The sequence below is a fragment of the Excalfactoria chinensis genome, chromosome 5 (genome assembly GCF_039878825.1).
Source record: "Excalfactoria chinensis isolate bCotChi1 chromosome 5, bCotChi1.hap2, whole genome shotgun sequence".
NCBI classification, from domain to species: domain Eukaryota; kingdom Metazoa; phylum Chordata; class Aves; order Galliformes; family Phasianidae; genus Excalfactoria; species Excalfactoria chinensis.
In genome coordinates, this window is record NC_092829.1 from 33,810,054 (window position 1) to 33,830,303 (window position 20,250).

The 20,250-nt window shown below is 48.5% G+C and overlaps 1 protein-coding gene across 3 annotated transcripts; it reads right to left on the minus strand.

Moving 5' to 3' along the window:
* Positions 1-1,613: 1,613 nt before the first annotated feature.
* Positions 1,614-16,469, minus strand: SPINT1 (serine peptidase inhibitor, Kunitz type 1). Of its 3 annotated transcripts, XM_072339086.1 has the most exons (11): positions 16,173-16,469; positions 15,524-16,005; positions 10,539-10,690; positions 9,851-9,989; positions 8,628-8,798; positions 8,103-8,129; positions 6,701-6,826; positions 5,875-5,925; positions 5,449-5,619; positions 4,801-4,857; positions 1,614-3,661 (listed from the first exon to the last, which is right to left on the minus strand). In XM_072339086.1, the coding sequence occupies exons 2-11, from the start codon at positions 15,960-15,962 to the stop codon at positions 3,465-3,467; spliced, it is 1,530 nt and encodes a 509-aa protein (XP_072195187.1). In that variant the 5' UTR covers positions 15,963-16,005; positions 16,173-16,469; the 3' UTR covers positions 1,614-3,464. The 3 variants fall into 3 exon arrangements, with proteins under 3 accessions (XP_072195187.1, XP_072195188.1, XP_072195186.1); XM_072339087.1 differs by lacking the exon at positions 6,701-6,826 and having other exon boundaries at positions 16,173-16,467; XM_072339085.1 differs by lacking the exon at positions 16,173-16,469 and having other exon boundaries at positions 15,524-16,058.
* Positions 16,470-20,250: the final 3,781 nt, after the last annotated feature.

The following is a 20,250-nucleotide window of genomic DNA, read 5'->3' on the forward strand; positions in this document are numbered from 1 at the left end:
GGGAGGAAAGAGAAGGGCAGAGCAATGGGGCTTTGAAGCTGCAGAGCTCTTCCTCAGTTGGGAGCCACATTTAAGAGCTTAGAGCACATGTTCATAGAGTAAGTCTTGTCATTGCCAGTGCTTCTAGTAAGGGGGAGAACCAGCCTTCAGGATTTCTTTTTACATTCTGCAGAGCAGGAAGACAGGCCCACTCCTCCTTCTGCCTGGACTGGGAGCTCACTTGATAACCTGAACAAACTGTTTGACCTCAAAGCCAAAACAGATTCTTCATCAAGCAACAAATTAGCACAGAGAGCAGAAGCAACTTATCAGAAAGTAGCACATCACCGTGGCCTCTGTGCAGGAGACAATATTCCAGACTGCCAGGCAGGGCCATCCCCTGCGGTGCCAGCTGCTGTGTTTACAGAGCCGTTGTGCCATAGGTGAGCCAGAGACAACCGATATTTAACTGTGAGCTAATGCTTCCTGCCTCTGGTCCCACACAGGACTTCCAGGGCCCATTGGGAACTAGTCACTCAGAAGCTCAGGCAGTTGGTCCCGGGCCCTGGGACCCTCTGGGCAGCAGCACAGCAAAGCATTTGCCATGGGGTGATATGGCTCTGCTTTGAAAAGACCAAGACAGCACATAGCTGCTTGTCTCTAGCTGCAGGCAGGGGGAGAGCTGAGATTTGCACGTTGTCAGGCAGAAGCAGGGAGCCAGGGCTCTGCTCGCAACGGGGTGTGCAGTCAGGGCAGGGTGACCCCATATGGTGCAACTTGGTCTTGCAGGGCTTGGGTGTGCAGCTGAGCAGTAGCAGAGTCTCTGAGCTTCGCTGTGCTGTGTTGTAATGACTTCCTGATGCCCCTTGTGCCCTCCATCACAACTTGAAACACAGTGATGTGCCTTAAGTGAATGAGAGTGTAATAACACAGTCTTGATAGTCTTGATAGGGTATATCAAGAGAGGCAGCATTGGCCTCTAGCGTCCACTGTGAGTTGCCCACTCCACACCAGGACTGGTGACTCCACCAGCAGGCCTGAGTGCCTCCTGGGCAACCCTTCAGAGAGCACACAGGAGCAATGTGGGGTGTCAGCAGCTGGACAGGACAGCTTGTGTGTGTTGGGGGCCCGGGTGTTGGGGTGGAGGCAACAGTGACAGCAAAGCACAGTCTGCAGCTAAGAAAACCCTCCTGTGAAGGGGGGCAATGCTGGGACACCCTGTGCTGCCTGTTCAGTGAAGTTTAATGCACATCCCTTGCCATTATCTTGTGCCTGAGCCATTGCCAGCCCAGAGATGCAGCTCGAGCAGGTTCTGTTTGAAGTGTAGTGTCTGCTCTTGGTTTCAGACCAGAACCAGTCTGACCAGCTGAAGCCCAGTTTCAGGTTACACCCTGCCTCATCTCTCTGAATTAGTGGGCAATGATCTCACTCTCAGCACTCCCAAGGAAGGGCTGCTCTCTCTGGTTAATCCTACCTGCTGCATTCACCTGTTTGTGGTGTGCCCCCCTCCCCCCAAACCACAGGACCATGGCTGCAGCAACACCTGCAGATGAAAGGGTGGGAGATAGCAGGCATGGGAACAGCACCTTCCCCTCTGCGGGTCATTGGTTTTCAGACACCACTCCCAAGTCAGATAAGATAAACAATTCCCTTTTATTGCAACTTGTATTATTAGAGCGGGTGCACAAAAAGTAAATCAAGATGGTAAGTTTATTGCATAGGCTGGAAGAAAAACAGAGCAATGGAAGAAATGATACAAGACAGACCATGAAAAGCCATGGGGGAATCAAACAAGCCCTCCCGCAACAGGGAGAGACATGCAGCTGGACTGCCACCAGGCTGTGGGCAGCCATTTCCTCCCTTCCAGCCTTGAAAGAGTCCAAGAATTTAAACTAAAATCTGTACATGAATTTGTGCTTTCTTACACACACCCACACATGCACGCACACACACCCTGATTTACTCTCTTTTCACAGCAGTTTTCTAGGAGCAGCAGGCACAGGGGTTCAGGGACTGGTACCAACTCCACACCAGACAGAGTGTACCAGGGACTACAGGAACATCAGCTTCTGTTCACAGCAGAAGCCCTCAGCATCTAGAGGCACAAGCCTGATGCTGGAGATGCAGCCATATGAAGCTGGGAGCACCCTGCTCCATCAGCCATGGGGAAAACATGGCACCTCAATGAGGTGGAGGTGTTACACCCTGCCATAGGGCCAGAGATGAGCTCTGGAACCCCTGGTGTGGGATTATCTTGCACCAAGAGGGACTGGCCAGCAGGAAGGAGGACATGTGGGGAGATTGGCTGGCCATGCTCCTGATGCCAGGGACTGTGAGAGGCCGTGTGCTCAGAGGAGAGGGTAGTAACACTGAAGCAGCAGCATGAACTTCCTGGAGGAAGCATCAGCTGCCAGCTCTGCTCACTGGCACAGCCAGGACCACACCGGTGGCATCAGTGCCTCCAGGAAACCCTCCGGTTCCTTCAAGCATCCCTTCACTGTGCTTCTCCCCACCAGCCTCTCCTTCCCTTCCTCCCTCAAGCATGTTTCCTGCACTGCAAGCAGTGCTTCCCCCAGGGTTTCTTTGGGAGCAGAGATTTCCCATGGGCAGCACTAGCTGGCACCGCAGCAGCAATGGGGAATTGGTTACTTCTGCCCTTCCCTCACCAACAGCAGAAAAAGGTAGGGCATTCCCTTTCATTTCATGTGAGAATAAATAGGTATTTTGTCAGCGTGTTCGGGGTCAGAATGAACACTGGAAAATCAACCAGGGCAACTCACAAAGTGGAGGACACATACTGTCCATAGGTGGCTGCAACATGGTAGCCAGGCAGAAAAACTCTAGGTGCGCTTTTCTGTTAAAAAGCAAAGCCTAGTGATTAAAACAGGTTATTTGTTTTTCCTTCCGTCTCGAGAACAGAAACCACTGGAGAGTGTCGCAGGGCTCTCAGAACAGGTCCAGCCGGTTACCAGGAGAACGCAGCCTACATGGGGCTCACCACGACCAGAAGGACAGCTGGAAGGCAGGGCAACTTGGCAAAGGTTTGAGGGAGAAGGCAGAAAACTTGAAGCAGAGTGGCAGGAAGTGGCACTGTGAACAAAGAATTGCTGGCCATGGTGAGCTTGTACCATTCACCATTATGAATGCTACACAGATTCAATCTCGGGGTCCTTTGGTAAGCAGAGCTGAGCTGCACTCCAGGTTTGAGCAGGAAGAAAGATGTCATTCAGAGTTTCACTGGGTTGTTTGAGGTTAGGAAGGGATAGACCTCAGAGAGCATCAGAATGCTCCCAGGTCCTGAGTCCAGAGCAGCCATTCAGCCAGAAATACAACCACATTACTGCCAAACCATGGCTAGATCTTGGCCTCAGGCTACCAGTGTCTTCTAAGAAAGAGCCCTGCAGGCACAGGCCCCCATCTAAACGCAAAACTCTAGAAGTTCTTGGGAATGTCCCAGTGGGTGGCTGGGGAGAGACAGGAACAGGTCAGACTGGTTTGGTGGCACCATTGTAAAACAGATGCTCAGTGTCCTCCGTGGTGGACAGGGTAGAGTTGGTAGCAGTGGTTGGTTGGCGGCGGCGGCTGCTCTTCCTTCTGTTCTTCATGAAGAAGTAGCCTATGATGGCCAGAACCACCATGATGCAGATCCCAAGGAGGACAGCTATCACCACTTCAAATGCACCTGCAAAGGACATACGAACATGAACAAGTTAGCTGGTCTGCTCCACAAGATCTGCAGCAGCACACTAGGAACAAGCAAACACAAAAGCTGCTGGAGAAGCTCTGCTGGCAAAGAGGAGAAAGTGTGGGCTGACAGCAGGGTGGGCACTGCAAAACTAAGTGAAGAAGACAACTGCATGAAAAACGGTCTGGCAAGAGTATTGCCAGTCTCCCAGATCACACCTTCTATCATTTCTTGGATGCACCACGCCCTCTAAAGGCTATTTGGTGACTCTGGCAGAGTTGGCCATTTGGCACATCTGTAAATGTCAGACTCTTCTCCAGCACCGGCTTTTTCCCATACACCAAAGGGAGGTCACAGGGAGCATTCTTGGCCAGGAGAATGCCATGGGAGTGAGCTGCAATGGTGAATGTGTTGAGTTTGTGGGGAATGAGCTTGTAGCAGTGCTGTGAGCACACAGCAGTCAGTGGTTCTCTACAACTGACCAAACTCCCGTATCATGGTCGGAGATGTTGTCAAACATGACGCATTTGACAGCTGGAGTGAATGTGAGTGTTCAATCACTTTCTAGGGTTGAAGAACAAAAGTGTATAATAATTCCAATCCTCTACTAAATAAAAGGGCTGTCGTGCACTGTGGTGAAGGGAACTAAGCTTGATGAGCTGTTCTGCAAAGAACTTTCATTTAAATGGCTTTGGTGTTTTTCACAAATGTAGAGAAGGTTTATAGGGTCATCAGGCTTCACCCCAGTCTGGCACCCAACATTATTCATGTACTCACTGGAGCATTCTTTTTTTGCAGAATTTAGCGGTCCTTTTGTAAACACAGCCCCGAGGAGGAATTTACTGTGACATTTTTTTGATGTTGAACACTGCAGCATTCAAGCAGATTGATGGAAAAGAAATGAGAAGCCTCTGCAATGATCTACAGAGTCACAGACAAAGCAGAAATTGGACCAGAGGCACATGGAAAATCTCTCTAGACCCTGCTAGTGTCCTACAAACACTGCATTGTTCCCTTGGTCTCAGAAGGGGAGCAGAGAAGAGGTAAAAAGGTTAATATTTCCAAGGAAGGGCAAAATATTTTTCAGGGCAGAGTGAAAGCAACAAATAAACTCTGTATGAGGAGCTGTTACTCACTTAACATATCACTGTGAGGTTCAAATGTTTCCCATCTCCGACCAATGGCATCTCTTTCTGAATTGGGAATAAGAAGGGAGAAAAGAGTTTTACGAAAAAGGGAACAAGTGCTGAGACAGGTTACTGAGGAGCACGTTTCCAGCACTGTGAAAAGAGTGAATGCATACAGCATCAGAATTCCTCCTATTTATGCTGTTAGCCTCCACAGCACCGCCTGCAGAGCACTACAGTGTGAAACGTTTCCCTCTTGTTTGTTTAGAACTTCTGCCTAATACAGAGAATTTTCTTCATTTCTCTCCTCCCACTTGTGGAGAAATGGAGCCAACCTAGAAAGTTACATCTTTTAGAGCGGCCATTCCATACCTCTGGCTGGTTTTGTCACGCTCCTCTGCACCTTTCTAAGCATTAGCATCCACAGAATTTTTCCAGCTCTGACAAATGACAAAGCACTGCAGACATGTTGTAGATATGCATTGTTCCCCACATCAATAAATACACTGCAGAACATTGTGGGGCATGGCCAGGATTTGAGAACAGAACCGCTTTGTTTGAAGGCTCCAAGTCACTGCCTCTTTGTCACCATAGAACTTAATCTGGAGGGATTTTCCAAGACTGATCGGTATTCCAGCCCTCACTATTCCTGCTTACTTGTGACACCTGAACACGATTTCATGCACTCTTCCTCTTCTTCAAAGTTGTTCATGTTGCCATCACAGCCCCCATAGGTGAAGCGGTCGCATTTCTCAGAGAAGGGATTATAGTACCAGCGAGGGATGCTCTCTGTGCACTGTCCAGTGTCAGGCAAGTCCACGCAGTGAGCTGGCAAAGCAAAGGAGAGGTGCTCTAGCCTAAGCAGCATCCTGCCCGAGCACCAGCCTCTGCTCATGATAGAAGAGCACAAGCACTGTAGCAAAGGGCAGCCACGGAGAGACCCGTAGCACTCGGGTGCCCACTGCCCAGCAGGCAGATGCTCAAGTTGGCAAGGCCAAGGTGAGCTGCCACTATGAAACACCGGGCTGAATGAAAAGGCAAGAGCTGGCAGATGTCAGCCAAAGTCCTCCTGACAGTATGTACCTTGCTTACGTGTGACATTGATTTTCTGCAGCCTATTGAACTCACGAGCATCTGCAAGAGAAATATTTAATATTAATCTTAGATGGGGCATTGCTTCACAGTTATTTGCTACAACAAGCCAGGGAAAAGGAGATACACCCTAAGGTTGGTAGGTAGCTCAAAGCTATGAGAGGAACACGGAAAAATACAGTGTAGTAACTAGAAATGATTCCCAATTTGAGTTCAACTTTCTTAGATTTTTCCACTAAGAAAAAAAGGGGAAGATACTCTCACTCTAGGTTTTAAGAAGTATGAAAAAGCACTAGTCTAGGAAATAAGAGAGGGCAAAATAGGAAGCCTGGAAAGGTAACAAAATGCCCACAGATAGGGAAGAGATTATGTGAGTTCAGTGAGGAGGATGAGAAAGGAGGAAGAGATTACAGACTTTGGCAGCTCACCACTGTGCATTTATATTAGCATAATGTGAGGGTGTTAAGGGGATTTCTGATGCTGGACCATTTGGGAGAAATCATGGTTTAATTTCCCACCTCCATAAACTAGGAGAGAAGGTACGATCATTCAGGAATAAAACATTGGAAGGGGAAGGCAGGATCTGAAGTCTTACAGGCAGGCACAGGGAAGAGAGCAGAAGGAAACATCCCAGCAGGGAGATCAGCTGTAGCAGTCAGAGATATGGGAGATGGCAGAACCTGAAAATATGGCAATAGTGCAAGCTCATGCAGGATCAGGAGAATACAGAGCAACAAATAGCAGAGTCAAACATTGAGCACTGCACTCATCCCTGTGCAGATACTAAGTTTTCTAAACCAGAATGTGAAGAACTTACACTGTTCACAATACACCTCGTCTGATCCATCAGCACAGTCTGGAGTTTCATCACACTCCAGATAGGCATCAATGCAGCAGCCATCCTTGCATCTGAATGAGGAGGCCTGACAGTTCCCATTGCAGACTGTGTCAGAAACAGTTCAGATAGTTCATTAAAATTTGTTCATTTTCCCTGCCAAGCAGATGTGTTATGAAGGGCTTAAAAAGTGGTGATAGGGCTGGCAAAGGCTTCTCTTCTGTGACACTGAACTCAAAAAAGAAGAAAATCATTTCTTGCCTAAAAGCCAAGCGGTGCTCTGGGAACAGCCATGCTTCCTCTCAAAACAGCACAGAAGCTGGAGGCAAGGCATGGTAATGCCCCAGTCACCATGGGGACACAGTGACAAAAGAACCAGATATGGCCAAAGTACTCAATACTTTCTTTGCCTCAGTGTTTACTGGGAAGGAGTGCCCACTGACTTCCCATGTCCCTGGCTTAAGGGCAGAGTCTGGGGCAGTGTGAAGCTGCAGAAGGGGAAGATCACTTAGAATTTTGTGAGCAACACTGAAAATGGGAGAAGCAGGGAACTCAGTGCCATGCAGGGAGAGCTGGGCAGGTAGGAGAAGGCTTCCAGCTCTGCTTATAAAGTGCAAAGGCAAATGCAAAGACAAAGCAGAGACTTAAAAGCCCCACACCTGAGACAGAACAACTCCACGCAAGAACAGTGTCTGGACACCAAGAAGAGATAAAGGAGTTGTGCAGAATAGCCCTGGGAGTCAAGGTGGACACGGCGAATGTGAATCAGCAGGGAACTCATGTGGCAAGGATGTCCAAATGCACAGCAGGCTGGGAGAGCTGGCAGAGACAAGTGGCCTTTCTCCTCTGCCCCTGAGGTGGTCCAAGCTGATCAGTGCTCTGCCCAAGTCTGAGCTCTCCAGTGCACAACAGACACCAGCATGCTGGAGTGAAGCAGCAGAGATGCAGCAAGAGGTTGGAGCACACGACCTAGTGTGAAGTTTTGGAAAAGACAGACTTTTTTGGAGATGCACAGTAATAGGGTGAGCAGCAACAGATACATGATCCAATAAGGGAAACTGATTCAAACAGAAGGGAACACAAATGAGAGGGCTGTCCAGAGAGAACATAAAATCCTTCCTCAGGGACACCCAAAAGTGGCCTCAATAGAGCCCTAGGCAACCTGACATAACTCAACGCTGGCTGTACTTTGAGTAGTGGGTTGCACCCCAGGCATAATTTCCAACCTGAATTATCCTATGACATGAAAGTGAAAGGCTTGGTAAAGAAATTAGTCCCAGACACCTCACTTTCCACACTGAGTGCTAATCAAAAAGCCACAGGAATGGATGAGACACTAAGCCTGAGCTTGCAGCAGGATTACATAGAGGAGCAGGAGGCTTACCTGGCATTTGTCGCCCACTGACAGAGCCTGAAGAAACAAGAGGAAAAATAAAGTGAGTTTACCACCACGCTGCTTTGTCAGCTTAGGATCAGCTTTATATTGCTTCATGTTTCACCTAAGAAATGTGTCTTTTCTGGAACATAGCCCTGTAGTGGTGAGGAGCAGGAATACAGAATTTAGGTTAAAGATGCTAGATGAAAATTTGGTGAGGGTCTGTGCAACCAGGGACATACCAGGGACACCTGGCACTGAAGACACTGTGCCAGAAGGAGCCAGTTCTTGTTGATGCGCATCCTGGTTGGTTACACCAACATGTGGGCAGTGGTGATGACTGATGCTAAGGGAAGGTGACCTGTCATCAACTAGGGGAACAGAGATCCAGGAGCTGGGCACTGTGGGACCTTCATCAGCCTCATTTCCCCAGCTCTCCAGACTCTATCTGCCAGCCACAGAGGTGCAGTACTTGCTCATAGGGACATCCCAATCCTATGAAAAAGAAGGGACTGATTTTTGAAGCAGACTCACCTTTAACATTCCTGCAGGCAAGTTGACACTCCTCTTCTCGTAAGTAGTTATTCTTGTTAGGTTTGCAGCCACCAAAAATGAACTCCTGACACTGCTGAAGGGTTGGGTTATAAAACCAACGTGGAAAAGAGCCCCGACACCAGCCAACCTTCTTTGGAGTCAAGCAATGCTCTATCAAGAAAGTTAAAATAAAAGGGTCTGGTTAGCATGCTTTACCTGCATGTACAGAATAGGAAATCTTCCAAAGGAAAGTTTGTCAACAGTGCAGATGTTTATCTGAAAAGGAAATTACAGAATCCTGAGTGGCATGGAGAAGGTAAGTAGGGAATCACATATTACATTTTCTTCTATCAGAGGACAGAGTACTAAATCAAACTGGAAGGTGCCATATGCATAAAAGCAAACAGTAAAGAGTTCAGTTGTGAAACTCCTTGCTTCAGGATGCTGCTGCTGTGTGAAGATTCATCCATGGATATTTAATACAAATAAACCCTATTTGCTTAAAAAGGCTACAAATTCCTTAGTGGCTAGCCAAGCATACCAAGGATTTACTGACAACATGTCATGTCCTTGCTATTATCTAGTATCAAACTCTGGACACTGTTGGATGCAGTGCACTAGATTTCTGACAGAGTGACTCGATATGGCTGTTCTTTTAGTTTTATGGTACTTGAGGCAGAAGAAAAAATTCTCTGCTTGACAGCTAGGCCAGCGTTTGTCCAAGAATTCTTTGCCCCAGTGCAGTTGTAATGCTGAATACTTTGATCATTATAATAAGGCCATTATAATAAAACATATCGATAATACCAGGGTCATTTTGAACATCACACAGATGGCTTCACCTGTCCTGTGGCTTAAAGGAATTAGGCCCTTCACAATAAAACCACGGGGTTAACAAGTCCTTTTAGCTTCTTCTTGCTTTTGCACTCAGATGTACCCCCAGGATCCAGCTACTCTGGGGTTATCCAGTAGAGGGGGTAATGGCATGCAGAGGGGATCAGATTATTGCAGGCCACCTTTTTCTATGAGAAGGTGAGAAAACCCTTAAATGGACTGCTATGAATGCAGAGACTTTCACTGTTTGTCAGGTTCAGGCTTTTACTGTGAGAAGTTGACGTGCAAGCCCACCCTGCTGGCTGTGCTCTTTTCCCATCTGCCCACTGAGAATAGGGCTGGCAAGGCTCCCCGGCTCAGGCACACTAACTAGATGTCTGTGGGCTCACCTTCAGTCTGCTCAGAATTCAGCACTATGATGGTGATGTTGGTGAAGTCTTGCTGCTGGGCAGTGTCCGTGACAGTAAGTTGGAAGACATAAGTGCCCACCTGTAGGTTGGAGACTTCTGCCTGGTCTTTTTCATGCTTCTGAGAATGCAAAATAAAAGCAGAAAAGGCATGTATAATGAGAGGATGAATGAAGCCCACATTTCTGCTGTATTAGGAAGAAACAAGCTTGGTTGGAAATCCCCAAGCAGAATTCTGGCATTAAAAATGTCCCAGTGCTTCGGCTTAGGATTTTGGTTTTTGAGCTGTTTTTTTCCTGAAAGTTGCTTTGGCTGGGCAAGGAGAAAGGAAGAAGGAGAGCAGCACCTCCAGATTTCCACAGCCCCTTACAGCTAGATATTGCTACTCCTCAAAATCAGCCATCAGCTGGCATACTAACTCTCCCAAGAAGGTGCCACAAGAGCTCCATAGGCTTTCTAGAGTATTTTGCTGAAGTTTTACAACAACTGTTTGCTCTTCTAAAGCCACAAGTCTCATTAAACATCTACAAAGTAGTGTTCATGCCCTAGAGATGCTGGAGCTAGTCAGGAGCCTTGGCTTCTGCTCCAGCTCAGCTAAATTTGGAGATCCCAACACAGAGCAGACTGCAGGTGACACAGACCAAATTGCTTCCTTTGTGCAACTCCTTACCGTTATCTCCACAGAGGGGTCACCAAGGACCTGTTTCCATTCATATGTGACAATCCCATGGTCATCTGTGCTGTCTGCACCTCTCAGCATCACTGGCTCCCCTGGCTGCACCCGCATGTCCATGCCAGCACGGGCTATTGGAGGACGGTCATCTGTGGAGGAAGAGAAGAGCAAAGCATTGGTAGGAGGCAGAGCTCCAGTCCTTATTCACATTATGAGAAAAAGGGACTCTTCCAGGGTAAATCAATATGGATGCCATCCACTAAAAGGAGAATGCTTTGATACAGCTGTGCTTCTTGCAGCCTGTGCAAGCAGCAGGTGATCCGTGCCGTTACTGCTGCCCTCAGCCGTTTAGTAACTCCACAACTCACTCTGGCAGTGCCTTTTGAGCCACATCTGCCCACAGGAATCCCAGGAGGAGGCTTTCCCTGTGGCTACAGCTGCTGTGCTTTCAGCAGCAGGACCACAGCCCCGCAAACAGCACAGAACAATCTCCACCCCACCACTTATAGAGATGACCTGACGTGGGTGGTAAAGAATGTGGAATGGACTCTCATCATTCCTCCTGTTGGCTCTATGCACTGCATTGTGCACTTAACTGAAGCTGTGCAAGGTGGGATCTGGATGGACCCCACCTCATCTCCTGCCCCACTCTCTAACACAGATGTCTTAGAAAAAAGCACACAAATGCCATTCATGCCATTGCTATTTTTTGTCCCATTCCACAGATTAGCTTACCAGCAGCCCCCACGGGCCATTAAACTCGTCTATGAACAGTGAGTGTAAGAGATGAAAACTGATCGCTGCCAGTGCCAGCAAGGTCAGACGGTGCAGTAACACACAATGAGCCTGACTCATTGTTCCTTTTGGTCTGAAGGCCTTCTGCTTGGCTCCGACCATAAAACACCACCTGCTGGTTCCCATACCAGGACTCAATGGTTGGGTTCAACCTGAGCCTTTTGGAAAGGCATCAATTTCCATTTTCAGTCTAGATGTGTCACTGCCATTTTTATACAATTGGAACTGAAAAAGAGGATTACTGCCCAAAGGCTTTAGTTGGAAACCTATTCCATCAATAAATTACTTTCAGTTTCAGACCTAGTCTTAATTTTTTGCCATATTTCTGAATTCATGTCCCACCTGCTGCCTCCTGCTAGAGCAGGAACCAGTAGTTTAAAGCATATATGCAAACAAAACTGACATTAAAAACAAGCCATTTGTTAGTTCCTTCATCCATTATTTAGGCAGTATAAAAGGTTTTGCAATATGTACCCCAGGCAAGAGTAACCACAGTCACAAGATCAAGAGATCTTGAATTCTCCATCCAGAATTTTCTGTTTTCTAGTATCTTTTGATACTTGGTGAAGACGCCAAGCAAATTCAGTCATCCCTTTGAGCACTGTTCCTGGCTGCAGACCTGCAGCTCTCCTCCCTCATTGTCAGGCTGCCTTTTGCTATGTGAGAACAACTTAATCATCTTGTGCAGCTGCAGGGCTTCTGGTTAACTTCATTACACCAGCTGCTCTCTACTGTGCTCACTGAGCTGGGGTCAATACCAACAAACTGCTCAGAGAAGGGAGGTTCTCCATTCAGCTCCTTTGGCTCTGAAAGGCCATCTGAAAAACGAAAGCTGCCTTTGTTCTAATGCTCTTTGGACTCTGGAAAGTTTCTATAGAAGTCTGTAATTAACAGGGATATTAAAGCTTTATGATGCTGTTGCACGTCATGCACTTTTCTGTGGGGCACCAGCTGCTGGAGTCACACCATTGAGTGACAACTTCAGTTCCCAATCAAAATACATAGGAAAATGATTTATCTTCTTTGTTACTGATCCTGCAGAAAAACTCAATAGAGTAAATCCAAAATGCTCACAACTAAAATCTTCCATATTTGAGTGGCTCATACAGTACTCAAGCCTCAAATTCTGTTTTTTGCTTCTTAAAAAATAATTTAATGCCACTCCAAGGCTTATGCAGTGAATGGTTTTCTTGGCTTCAGCTCTACCAGTGAGTAAACCTGAACCAAAGTTGATGGGAAACAGAAACCTGAAGGACACTGAATTGCTATGAGAGCTGTAAAAGTAAGCACAGGGGTGGGAGGAGACCCCAGCAGGGACCTCGCTGTCAGAAAAGGAACATGCTGGTAAAACCCTGCAGAAGGCAAAGCGCCCAGTGTGAGGATTTCTGTTTTGGTGCTCACATACCAACTACTGCCCTAGTGACATAAATTCACAGAAAACCAGATTTCCTCCATTCCAGCACTCACAGAGATAACACCACACCATGGGTACTTGAGACTGTAAAGTGATACCTCAATATAGCAGAATGTGCTGAGATTGCCTCTGCTTGTTCATCGGCATTCCCACAGCCCAACACTGTGCCCTGGTATGACTCGCTGCAGCCCCCATAAGCCAAAAGGCCAGACGCCCACACTAGGAAGATTTTCCACAACTCATGCAGTTCTCAACACTTGCTGACATGAAGCTTGGCAGGAGGAGAACCCACCAGCTCAGCTGAGCCCCTCAGCAGGCCATCAGGCAGGAGCCCAGCTGGAGCTGCAAGACCCTCCCTACCACCCACCTGTCTCCCACCCAGACTGTGCATTAGGAGCGTGTCAGCTAGCATTTCACAACCCCCACAAAGGGTTCGGTTCAAGAAACGGACAAAGGTTCAGGGAGGTTATTTTTCAGCCTCACGCCCAGAACTGGTTTGCCCAGACCAGAATAAGCTCACGGTGGTTACCTCAACACCAGCCTCCATGATTACCAGCAAAGTGCAGGTGAGCCTGCCCCTCCCCAGTGAGCCAGGCAGAAAACTCGCAGCAAAGTTCAGGCTGTGGAGTGATTTAAGGGGATAGAGCTTCTTAGTTATGCCAGCAAGAGCATTTGGTGTTGCCAATATCCAGAGGTTTTCTCTGAAGCTGTAACGCCTCAGCAGAGTGGCAGTGGTACACACCAAGGCTGCCCTGATTCTGTGCTGCTTCCATGTGCATTGCTTCCCCCATAACCCTCTCCTAGCTTCCAGCTCTTTCTATCAGGAAACACTCCGCAAATAAATTAGTCCTTCAGCAGTCCCCAGCTGTGCTTTCTTTCAAGTGTTGTCTACCTCAGCTTGAAAAGTCATAAGCCTCTGAATCCAACAGGTTTGTTGTTGTAGTACTGCGAGTCCTGCAACATGTGGCTGTTCTCTTTAATGTTACCCACTGGGGCACTGAGCCACATAAACACATATTTCACTATTGGCTAGAAAACTATGCTTTTGATCCTCATTTTTGTAGAGCCCATCTGGAGACTGCCACCGAGCACACCCTTGGGGCTCTGAGGAAGCTTGACAGCATATAAAGGAGGGCATCATACAGTTCCCTACCATTCTTCAGAGCCCAACCCTGGGGACAATGACAGCCCAGGTCCAGAGGAACCACAAAGCTTTGCATTTTCACAGGGAACAGCACGACAGTGAGCAGACAGCTTTGTCTGCAGCACAAACTTAGGTCCAAGAGGAACACGTAGGAGGAAAGCCCAGTGTGCTGAAAACAGCTTCCTTACCCCCAGTTTCATCTTGCCTCTTCAGGTATCCGCAACAAATCTGGAAGCAACCCGCATCCAACTTTCTTATTGCTGCCAGGTGGGCTCACAGGGCATTTCTGCCATGTTCTCCATTTTCACCGTGGTCTTCCTGCTCCACCATTACCACCCCACACCCAACCATTCAGGAGCCAGCCCTGCAAAGCCACGGGCAGCCTGGGGAGGGGGCTGCAGCCTGCTGGTCTACAGAGGTGAAGGGACCTCATTGCTCAACAGCACATCATATTTTTAATCTAACCTTGTGAAACCAAGATGCACTGAGGATGATGCATCCCCTTTTCTTCCTACAGAAAAACATGTAGGTGTTCAGGCAGCTGCCAGCACACCACTTCTGCTCCTGGAGATGTGGCATTCAGTGCATCACTAGCTGCACCCCCATGGAAAGGCTTTTGAGACTGGACCAGAGGCATGGGAATGACTGTGGCTAGCAGGGAGCTGAGATTCATCCGAAAGCACTAAAATACAGTGGGAAGTGATTAGGGGAAAGAGAGAGCAGGAGAGCCACCTCTGCTCTGACAAAAGATGTTGGCCTTGCAGGCTGCCACATCTCAGCAGAAGATCCGACACTATACAGCTTGAATGATCAAGTCATGCACCCAACTGCTCCCCAGGACACCTTCACTGTGCCCCAGGGGTGAGCTGGGGGGGCTGAGGGAAGTTTCCTGGAAACTCTGCCCATCCCTCCACAGGCAGTAAGCTGGTTAAAGCTGCCAAAGACCAAGTCACGTCAGAGCTTGTTAAGCTTCCTCCAAAACAAGGGAGGAAGGAAGCAATAGGAGGAATTGGTTTTAGTGCTTCTGAACACGGCATTTTAAGGAGATTGCAAAGCACATGGCTGGTGGCCAGCTACAGATTAGCTTGATTTCCACTTGGATTTCTAGGCCAGGTGCAAACTTTCTGAGCAGGTAAGTGGAGGCTGGGAGAGAGAAACAGACCCAGAGTGGAAGCAACATGATCAAAACCAAGCAGTCCCAACAAGCCTCATAGAGGGGCCTCACAAGACTGGAGCTGTGGTAAAAGGAAAGGTATGCGAACTGTGCCCTGCCTCCAGCCCCCAAGCAATTAGGAGCTTAATGCAGCCCTTTAAATACAGGCATGTTTCAATTTTAGAGGATTTCACTTACAGGGCTGCAGAGTAGGAGCAAGGAGGGAGAAAGAAGAAAAACATTTTTTCTCTGTCTCTTTAAGGATCAAAAACAGCCTGCATTTGGTAAACACACACTCCACCCATTTCAAATAGGTTACAGAATGGCTCCTGCTCCATTTACTAATGAGCAGACTGAGGAACAGATCTTGAACTGACGAAATGCAGCAGCACAAACAATATTTGGTATAAATGAGATCCAGAGCCCTCACTGCTTGCCTGTCCCCAGCTTGCACAGATCATTTATGGACTCCTTACCACTAGATCCATGATTCTGCACTGCCTGGTGGTAGGTATCGTAGACGTCCCTCTTCAAGAAGTTGAGAAAGCCGGCCTTTCTGGCGAACCTGCAGACGAATGTCTGCTCGTAGAGGCAGTTGAGGAGAAAGCAGCCCTGGATGTGGTCTTCCCCCAAGGCTGGGTCCTGCTCCACAAGTGCCAGGTTACAATCAGGGTCCTTACAGCAAGCCCTCATGCAGTCCCTGCTCCGATGGACCATGGGGGATGATAAAAAAGTGGCTCCATTCTGGACAGAGGCATCTGTGTCCAGCACCAAGCCCGGTATCCCTGCTGTAAAGTCCTCCAGGCACGTTTCTCCAAAGGGCTTTGTCTCCTGCTCTTCACCGAAGACCAACCCTGCTACCAGCACCAGGCAGACACAGAGTCCGGTCTGTGGACCTGGTCTTCTTCTGGCCATGTCGGCACCCTGATCCTCCCCACTTTGTGACCCTTGTCCTTTCCTAAAGGGAGAGAAAAGAGAGATCAATCTAAGAGGGATGGTGTCCAGGTACATGCCAGTGTGGGGTGAGCAGGGACCTGGAGCATGTCCAAGGCCCTGGTTGCCCAGGTGGACAATGTGTCCCCCCACCCTGCAGCTCACCCCCAGACCCATGCTCTCAGCCTCCACCTGTATGGCCTTAGATGGGACCGATGCCAGCAGTGGGGTGTTCCCCTGATCCCCTATACCTTTGCCCCTCAGGTGTGCCCTCAGCAGCGTCCAGTGCAGACAAAGGCACAGAAGGGGCAGGAAGTGAAAACCAACTCCCAGAGAGAGGGGAAAAAAAAAATCAAGTCACTCCTCTCCACGCTGCCTTGCGTAAGAGGAAGGGGAGGAGAGCGGGCTGATACCATCTCCAGCTCAGCTGGCAAGGGAGCAAAGGCTCACAGGGAGCACCCAGTGCAACCCTGGGTTTTTGAGAGCCATACACTTGCCTGCACAGATGCAAGGGCACCCGGCACCTTGCTGTGCTTCAGCCAGCCAAAAGTCCAGACTTGCTGTGCTGAAAGGTGGTAGCTCTTGCAGCCCCGCATCACTGGGGGGTGGCACGGAGCCCAAGTTTCTCTGACCCAAATGAGTCAATCCCCAGCTCGGTCTCACAGCCTGCACCCACTGCCAGAGGTTTCCTGCTCAAAATTATTAGTTTCGATCTTTGGGGGCACATTATTCCTCTAACTCGGTTGCATTCCCTACCTTCCTGCTTCTGTAGAGCGGAGATCAAATTCCCTTGTTCCTCAGCTACATTGGTACCACCCCCTTCCTCTGCAAACAGTCCCAAAGCCCCTGGGTAAACCCTTCTTATCTCTCTATCACAGAGCTTAGGAGTGCAGGGAGTGTTTGTAATTTGCCTGGACACTATTTTTAACGAAATATGGCATCACTTCAAAGGCAGCAGCAAATGCAAGATGGTATTGATTGGCAAACATCTGAACAGAGATGGTGAACCGTGGCTGTGCCTTCAGCTTGCTCACATCCAGAGTTTTCAATTCCTGCTGCCTGCTTCTGCCTGCAGCCCCAGTGATGCTGGAGAAATCAAACAACGCCAGGACTGTCTCCTTTTGTTCTTCACCGCCTGAGGCACTCAGCCCCCCCTCCCTTTTTTTTCATTGTGTATGGAATGAGTAAGTCCCTTCATAAAGTGATTCAACCTAAACTGATCTAGCCTGCAGGGGAGTGGGGTTTAATCTCCTTTGCTCCCATTGGATGGCTGTATCAGTCTCCCGTCGCAGGCTTTTCAATGCTCACCCTGAAGTGTTTCAATGTTACTTCACATTCGTTTCTTTTTTTGCATTGCTGTCCTTTAATTTCAAAAGCTTATTTCCAATTTTCTTCAGTAAAATCACACCCTAACTCAGCCTTCATTCTGCTCATGCAAACCTGCCACGAGCTTTTAATCACTTCTTTATGGCTTAGCCTCCATTTCACCTCAGTTATCTTAGTGGCATTTTTTTTCCCCTGTGCATTTTTCAGATTCAGGGCTTTGTTGTTGTTTTATAATTGTTAAGTCTGTTGCAAAATTACAGACCACAGGTTAAAAAATGGATCACCAGGGATCTCTCTCTCTCTCTCTGCTGGGAACCCATTGCTAAATACATCTTAGGATCATGCAGGTATGGTTCACTGAATCACTGAATGTCAGGGATTGGATGCACCTCGAAAGATCATCTAGTCCATTCCCCCTGCTGCAGCAGGAACACGCAGATCAGATCACACAGGAAGAGACACCTTACGAACAGTACATCTTTTATGGATGTTTCTCTCTGCTATTTTCAGCTGAGCAACCCCCAGCTAAAATTCCTGTGACGATTTCCTAGAAAAGCGACCTTACTTTTAATATTCTTTATATTATTAAAACGTGACCTGCTTCTGCTTGGCAGATGAATATGGCTTGTTCATTAGACTCTTAAGCATCACAGGTTTGATCCTACAGTGTAGCAGTGATGCATTCCACTTCAGTGCCAGCAGCATTACTGAATATACCTGTTGTGGGCTTTTTTTGTTTTGTTTTGTTCTATTTTGTTTTGTTTTGTTTTCTGGAGAGCTTCAGTAATGACTGTTCTAAGTGAGGACAGCCCCAGGACCAGGGACTTCTGCTGGAAACCTCTCTCCATTGCAGCATCTCTCCTTTCAACTCAGGACCTGCTCTGAGCCCAGATCTCCCATCTCAGGCCTCATCTTCTGCCAAATGAATTATTCCCCATGACTCCAGCTGGGCTGTGTGTTACTCATATTAGCGTGAAGAGAAAGCAGGCTGTGTGATTTTATGGCTTGGGAGTGTTTTTAAAGTGGTCTTGAAACAGTGAGTCATGGTTACTGTTTGCCTTTCTTGGGCCAAGAAGCGCCTGCTCTTAGTCCTGCGGTAATAATTATTCAGCTGGGGGGTTAAACTACACAGTAGCTTAATATTTGACCAGGATCACTGCGGCTCTTCGACATGCACGGCTTGCAGTAAACCACATAGGAGCCCACGTCACCAGCCTTGATGTCACCTCTGTGGGGACCCCAGTACCTTTGGGCACCTGGCTGCCGTGAAGCATAGACCCAGGCAGGCAAACAAACAAGGAGGACTTGCTCCAGGTCCCCTTCGCTCAGCCAAGTGGCACCACAGCTTGCAGTGGCTTCCCGACAGCATGCAGGCTGCTGCAGATGGCTCCACTCTGCCTGGCTTTATCTGGGAACCGCTCTGTGTGTACCTGGTGCTGGGGAGACAGGTTTGCTTGCTTGCTTGTTTTGTCATATTTGCCTCAGGTTAAACCTCCTGGTGTGGTTTAGGGGCGAGACCCGGATACAAGTGACGGCACAAAGATGTGGCAAGGGAAGGAGACAGGGAGGGATCTCACAGGCCGTGACTAACAACCCGTCCTGCGGAATGCAGCCAGGGAAAGGATGACAGGCTGCTGAGTCCTCAGCAGAGCCTTTCCCACCGCTTCAAGGGCAGCTGCGTGGAGGGCACCACAAAGAGAGTGTGTTGTTTCTTTGGGGAAGTTCCTGTCTGCGTCCTGTGTGGCGCTCAGGCTCTTATTTTACTGTTGCGAGTCACAGTAAGGTGCAAAGGGCAGGAGCGCTCAGAAAGGAAGATGAAATTGTGCTGAAACTAGCTAGGCCAGAAAGCATCTGCATTTTTGCCATGCCTGTGCTAGGCTTTTACAGGGAGATAGGTATGGAAATGGCTTCTTTTGTGAAGCAAAGAGCCTCCCGTAGGCAGGAAGTAGAAGTTTAACATCTCCCATTGAAGTCCCCAGAGGCATCCTCAGCTGTTCTTGCTGGGCTCTGGGGTTGTCTAGGGCTCCTCCTTTTCCCAGCAGCCACAGCCCCTGGACAGTCGCAGACAAGCCATCTGCCAGTGCCTCCTCTGCAGATCGCTGTCCCTCACGTCTGGGGATGGAGATTTCCCAGCAGGTCCCTAGCACCCCTAGGAGGAGTTGTGTAACAACACACTTCTTGGTACAAGAACTATACGGGCAGCCTGAAATGCTGTAAGCAAGTTGGGAAACAAGGAGAATTCCCTTCATCTTTCACCTACTGCTTCTCTTGCCTCCAACTCTACTACTCAAGGGCTCACATGAAAACACCAGTCACACTTTCAGTGCTGCAGGATTCCTTCTGTAGGGGAACATCAAAGCAATATGAGAGGTAGAGCAAGAAAACAACACAGATGGATTTTTCAGTGATCCCAATATAATCCATTTGGAACCTGACTGTCAGCTTCACCTAAGCTTTGAGAGGTGGGGGGTCATTCCTGTGCCTGCCCCTGCCCGCAAGAGGTTGCAGCACGTCCTTACCTTGTGGTGTCAACCTCATGTTGGTACAGTCACCTCTGCTGCCTTTCCTGGCTTAATTTGTGTTAACTACCACGTTTGTAACCACAGGGAAAGTGATCATTTTCTAAAGCAGGCAAAGAGTGGCTTCTGGATGATTGGAAGGAAAAATTTCCTCTTTGGCCTGGGACTAGAGGGAAAGAAGCCAATTTGCTTCTCCAGAAAGAGGAGCTGGAGCCCTGATGAATTATTGAAGGTGTATTACAGCCATCAGCTTGCAGAGAAGGAGAAACACCATCGTTAGTCCCAGCTGCAGATGGAGGTTGTCAGCTCCAAGAGGAGAGGAGCATAACTGGAGCTCTCATGCCCTGGTGTCACAGCTGCTTGGCACTGCAGTACAAGCATTCAGTCCTCCATGACCCAGGCCCTGGGCCTTCACAGAAGCCTTC

Coding starts and splice junctions, on each gene's coding strand:
- SPINT1 (XM_072339085.1), bottom strand. CDS start 16,058: ATGTACCTGGACACCATCCCTCTTAGATTGATCTCTCTTTTCTCTCCC. Junction 9,990..10,538: donor ACCCCTCTGTGGAGATAACG/GTAAGGAGTTGC, acceptor TTGCATTCTCAG/AAGCATGAAAAAGACCAGGC. Junction 6,827..8,102: donor CAGTGGGCGACAAATGCCAG/GTAAGCCTCCTG, acceptor TTTCTGACACAG/TCTGCAATGGGAACTGTCAG.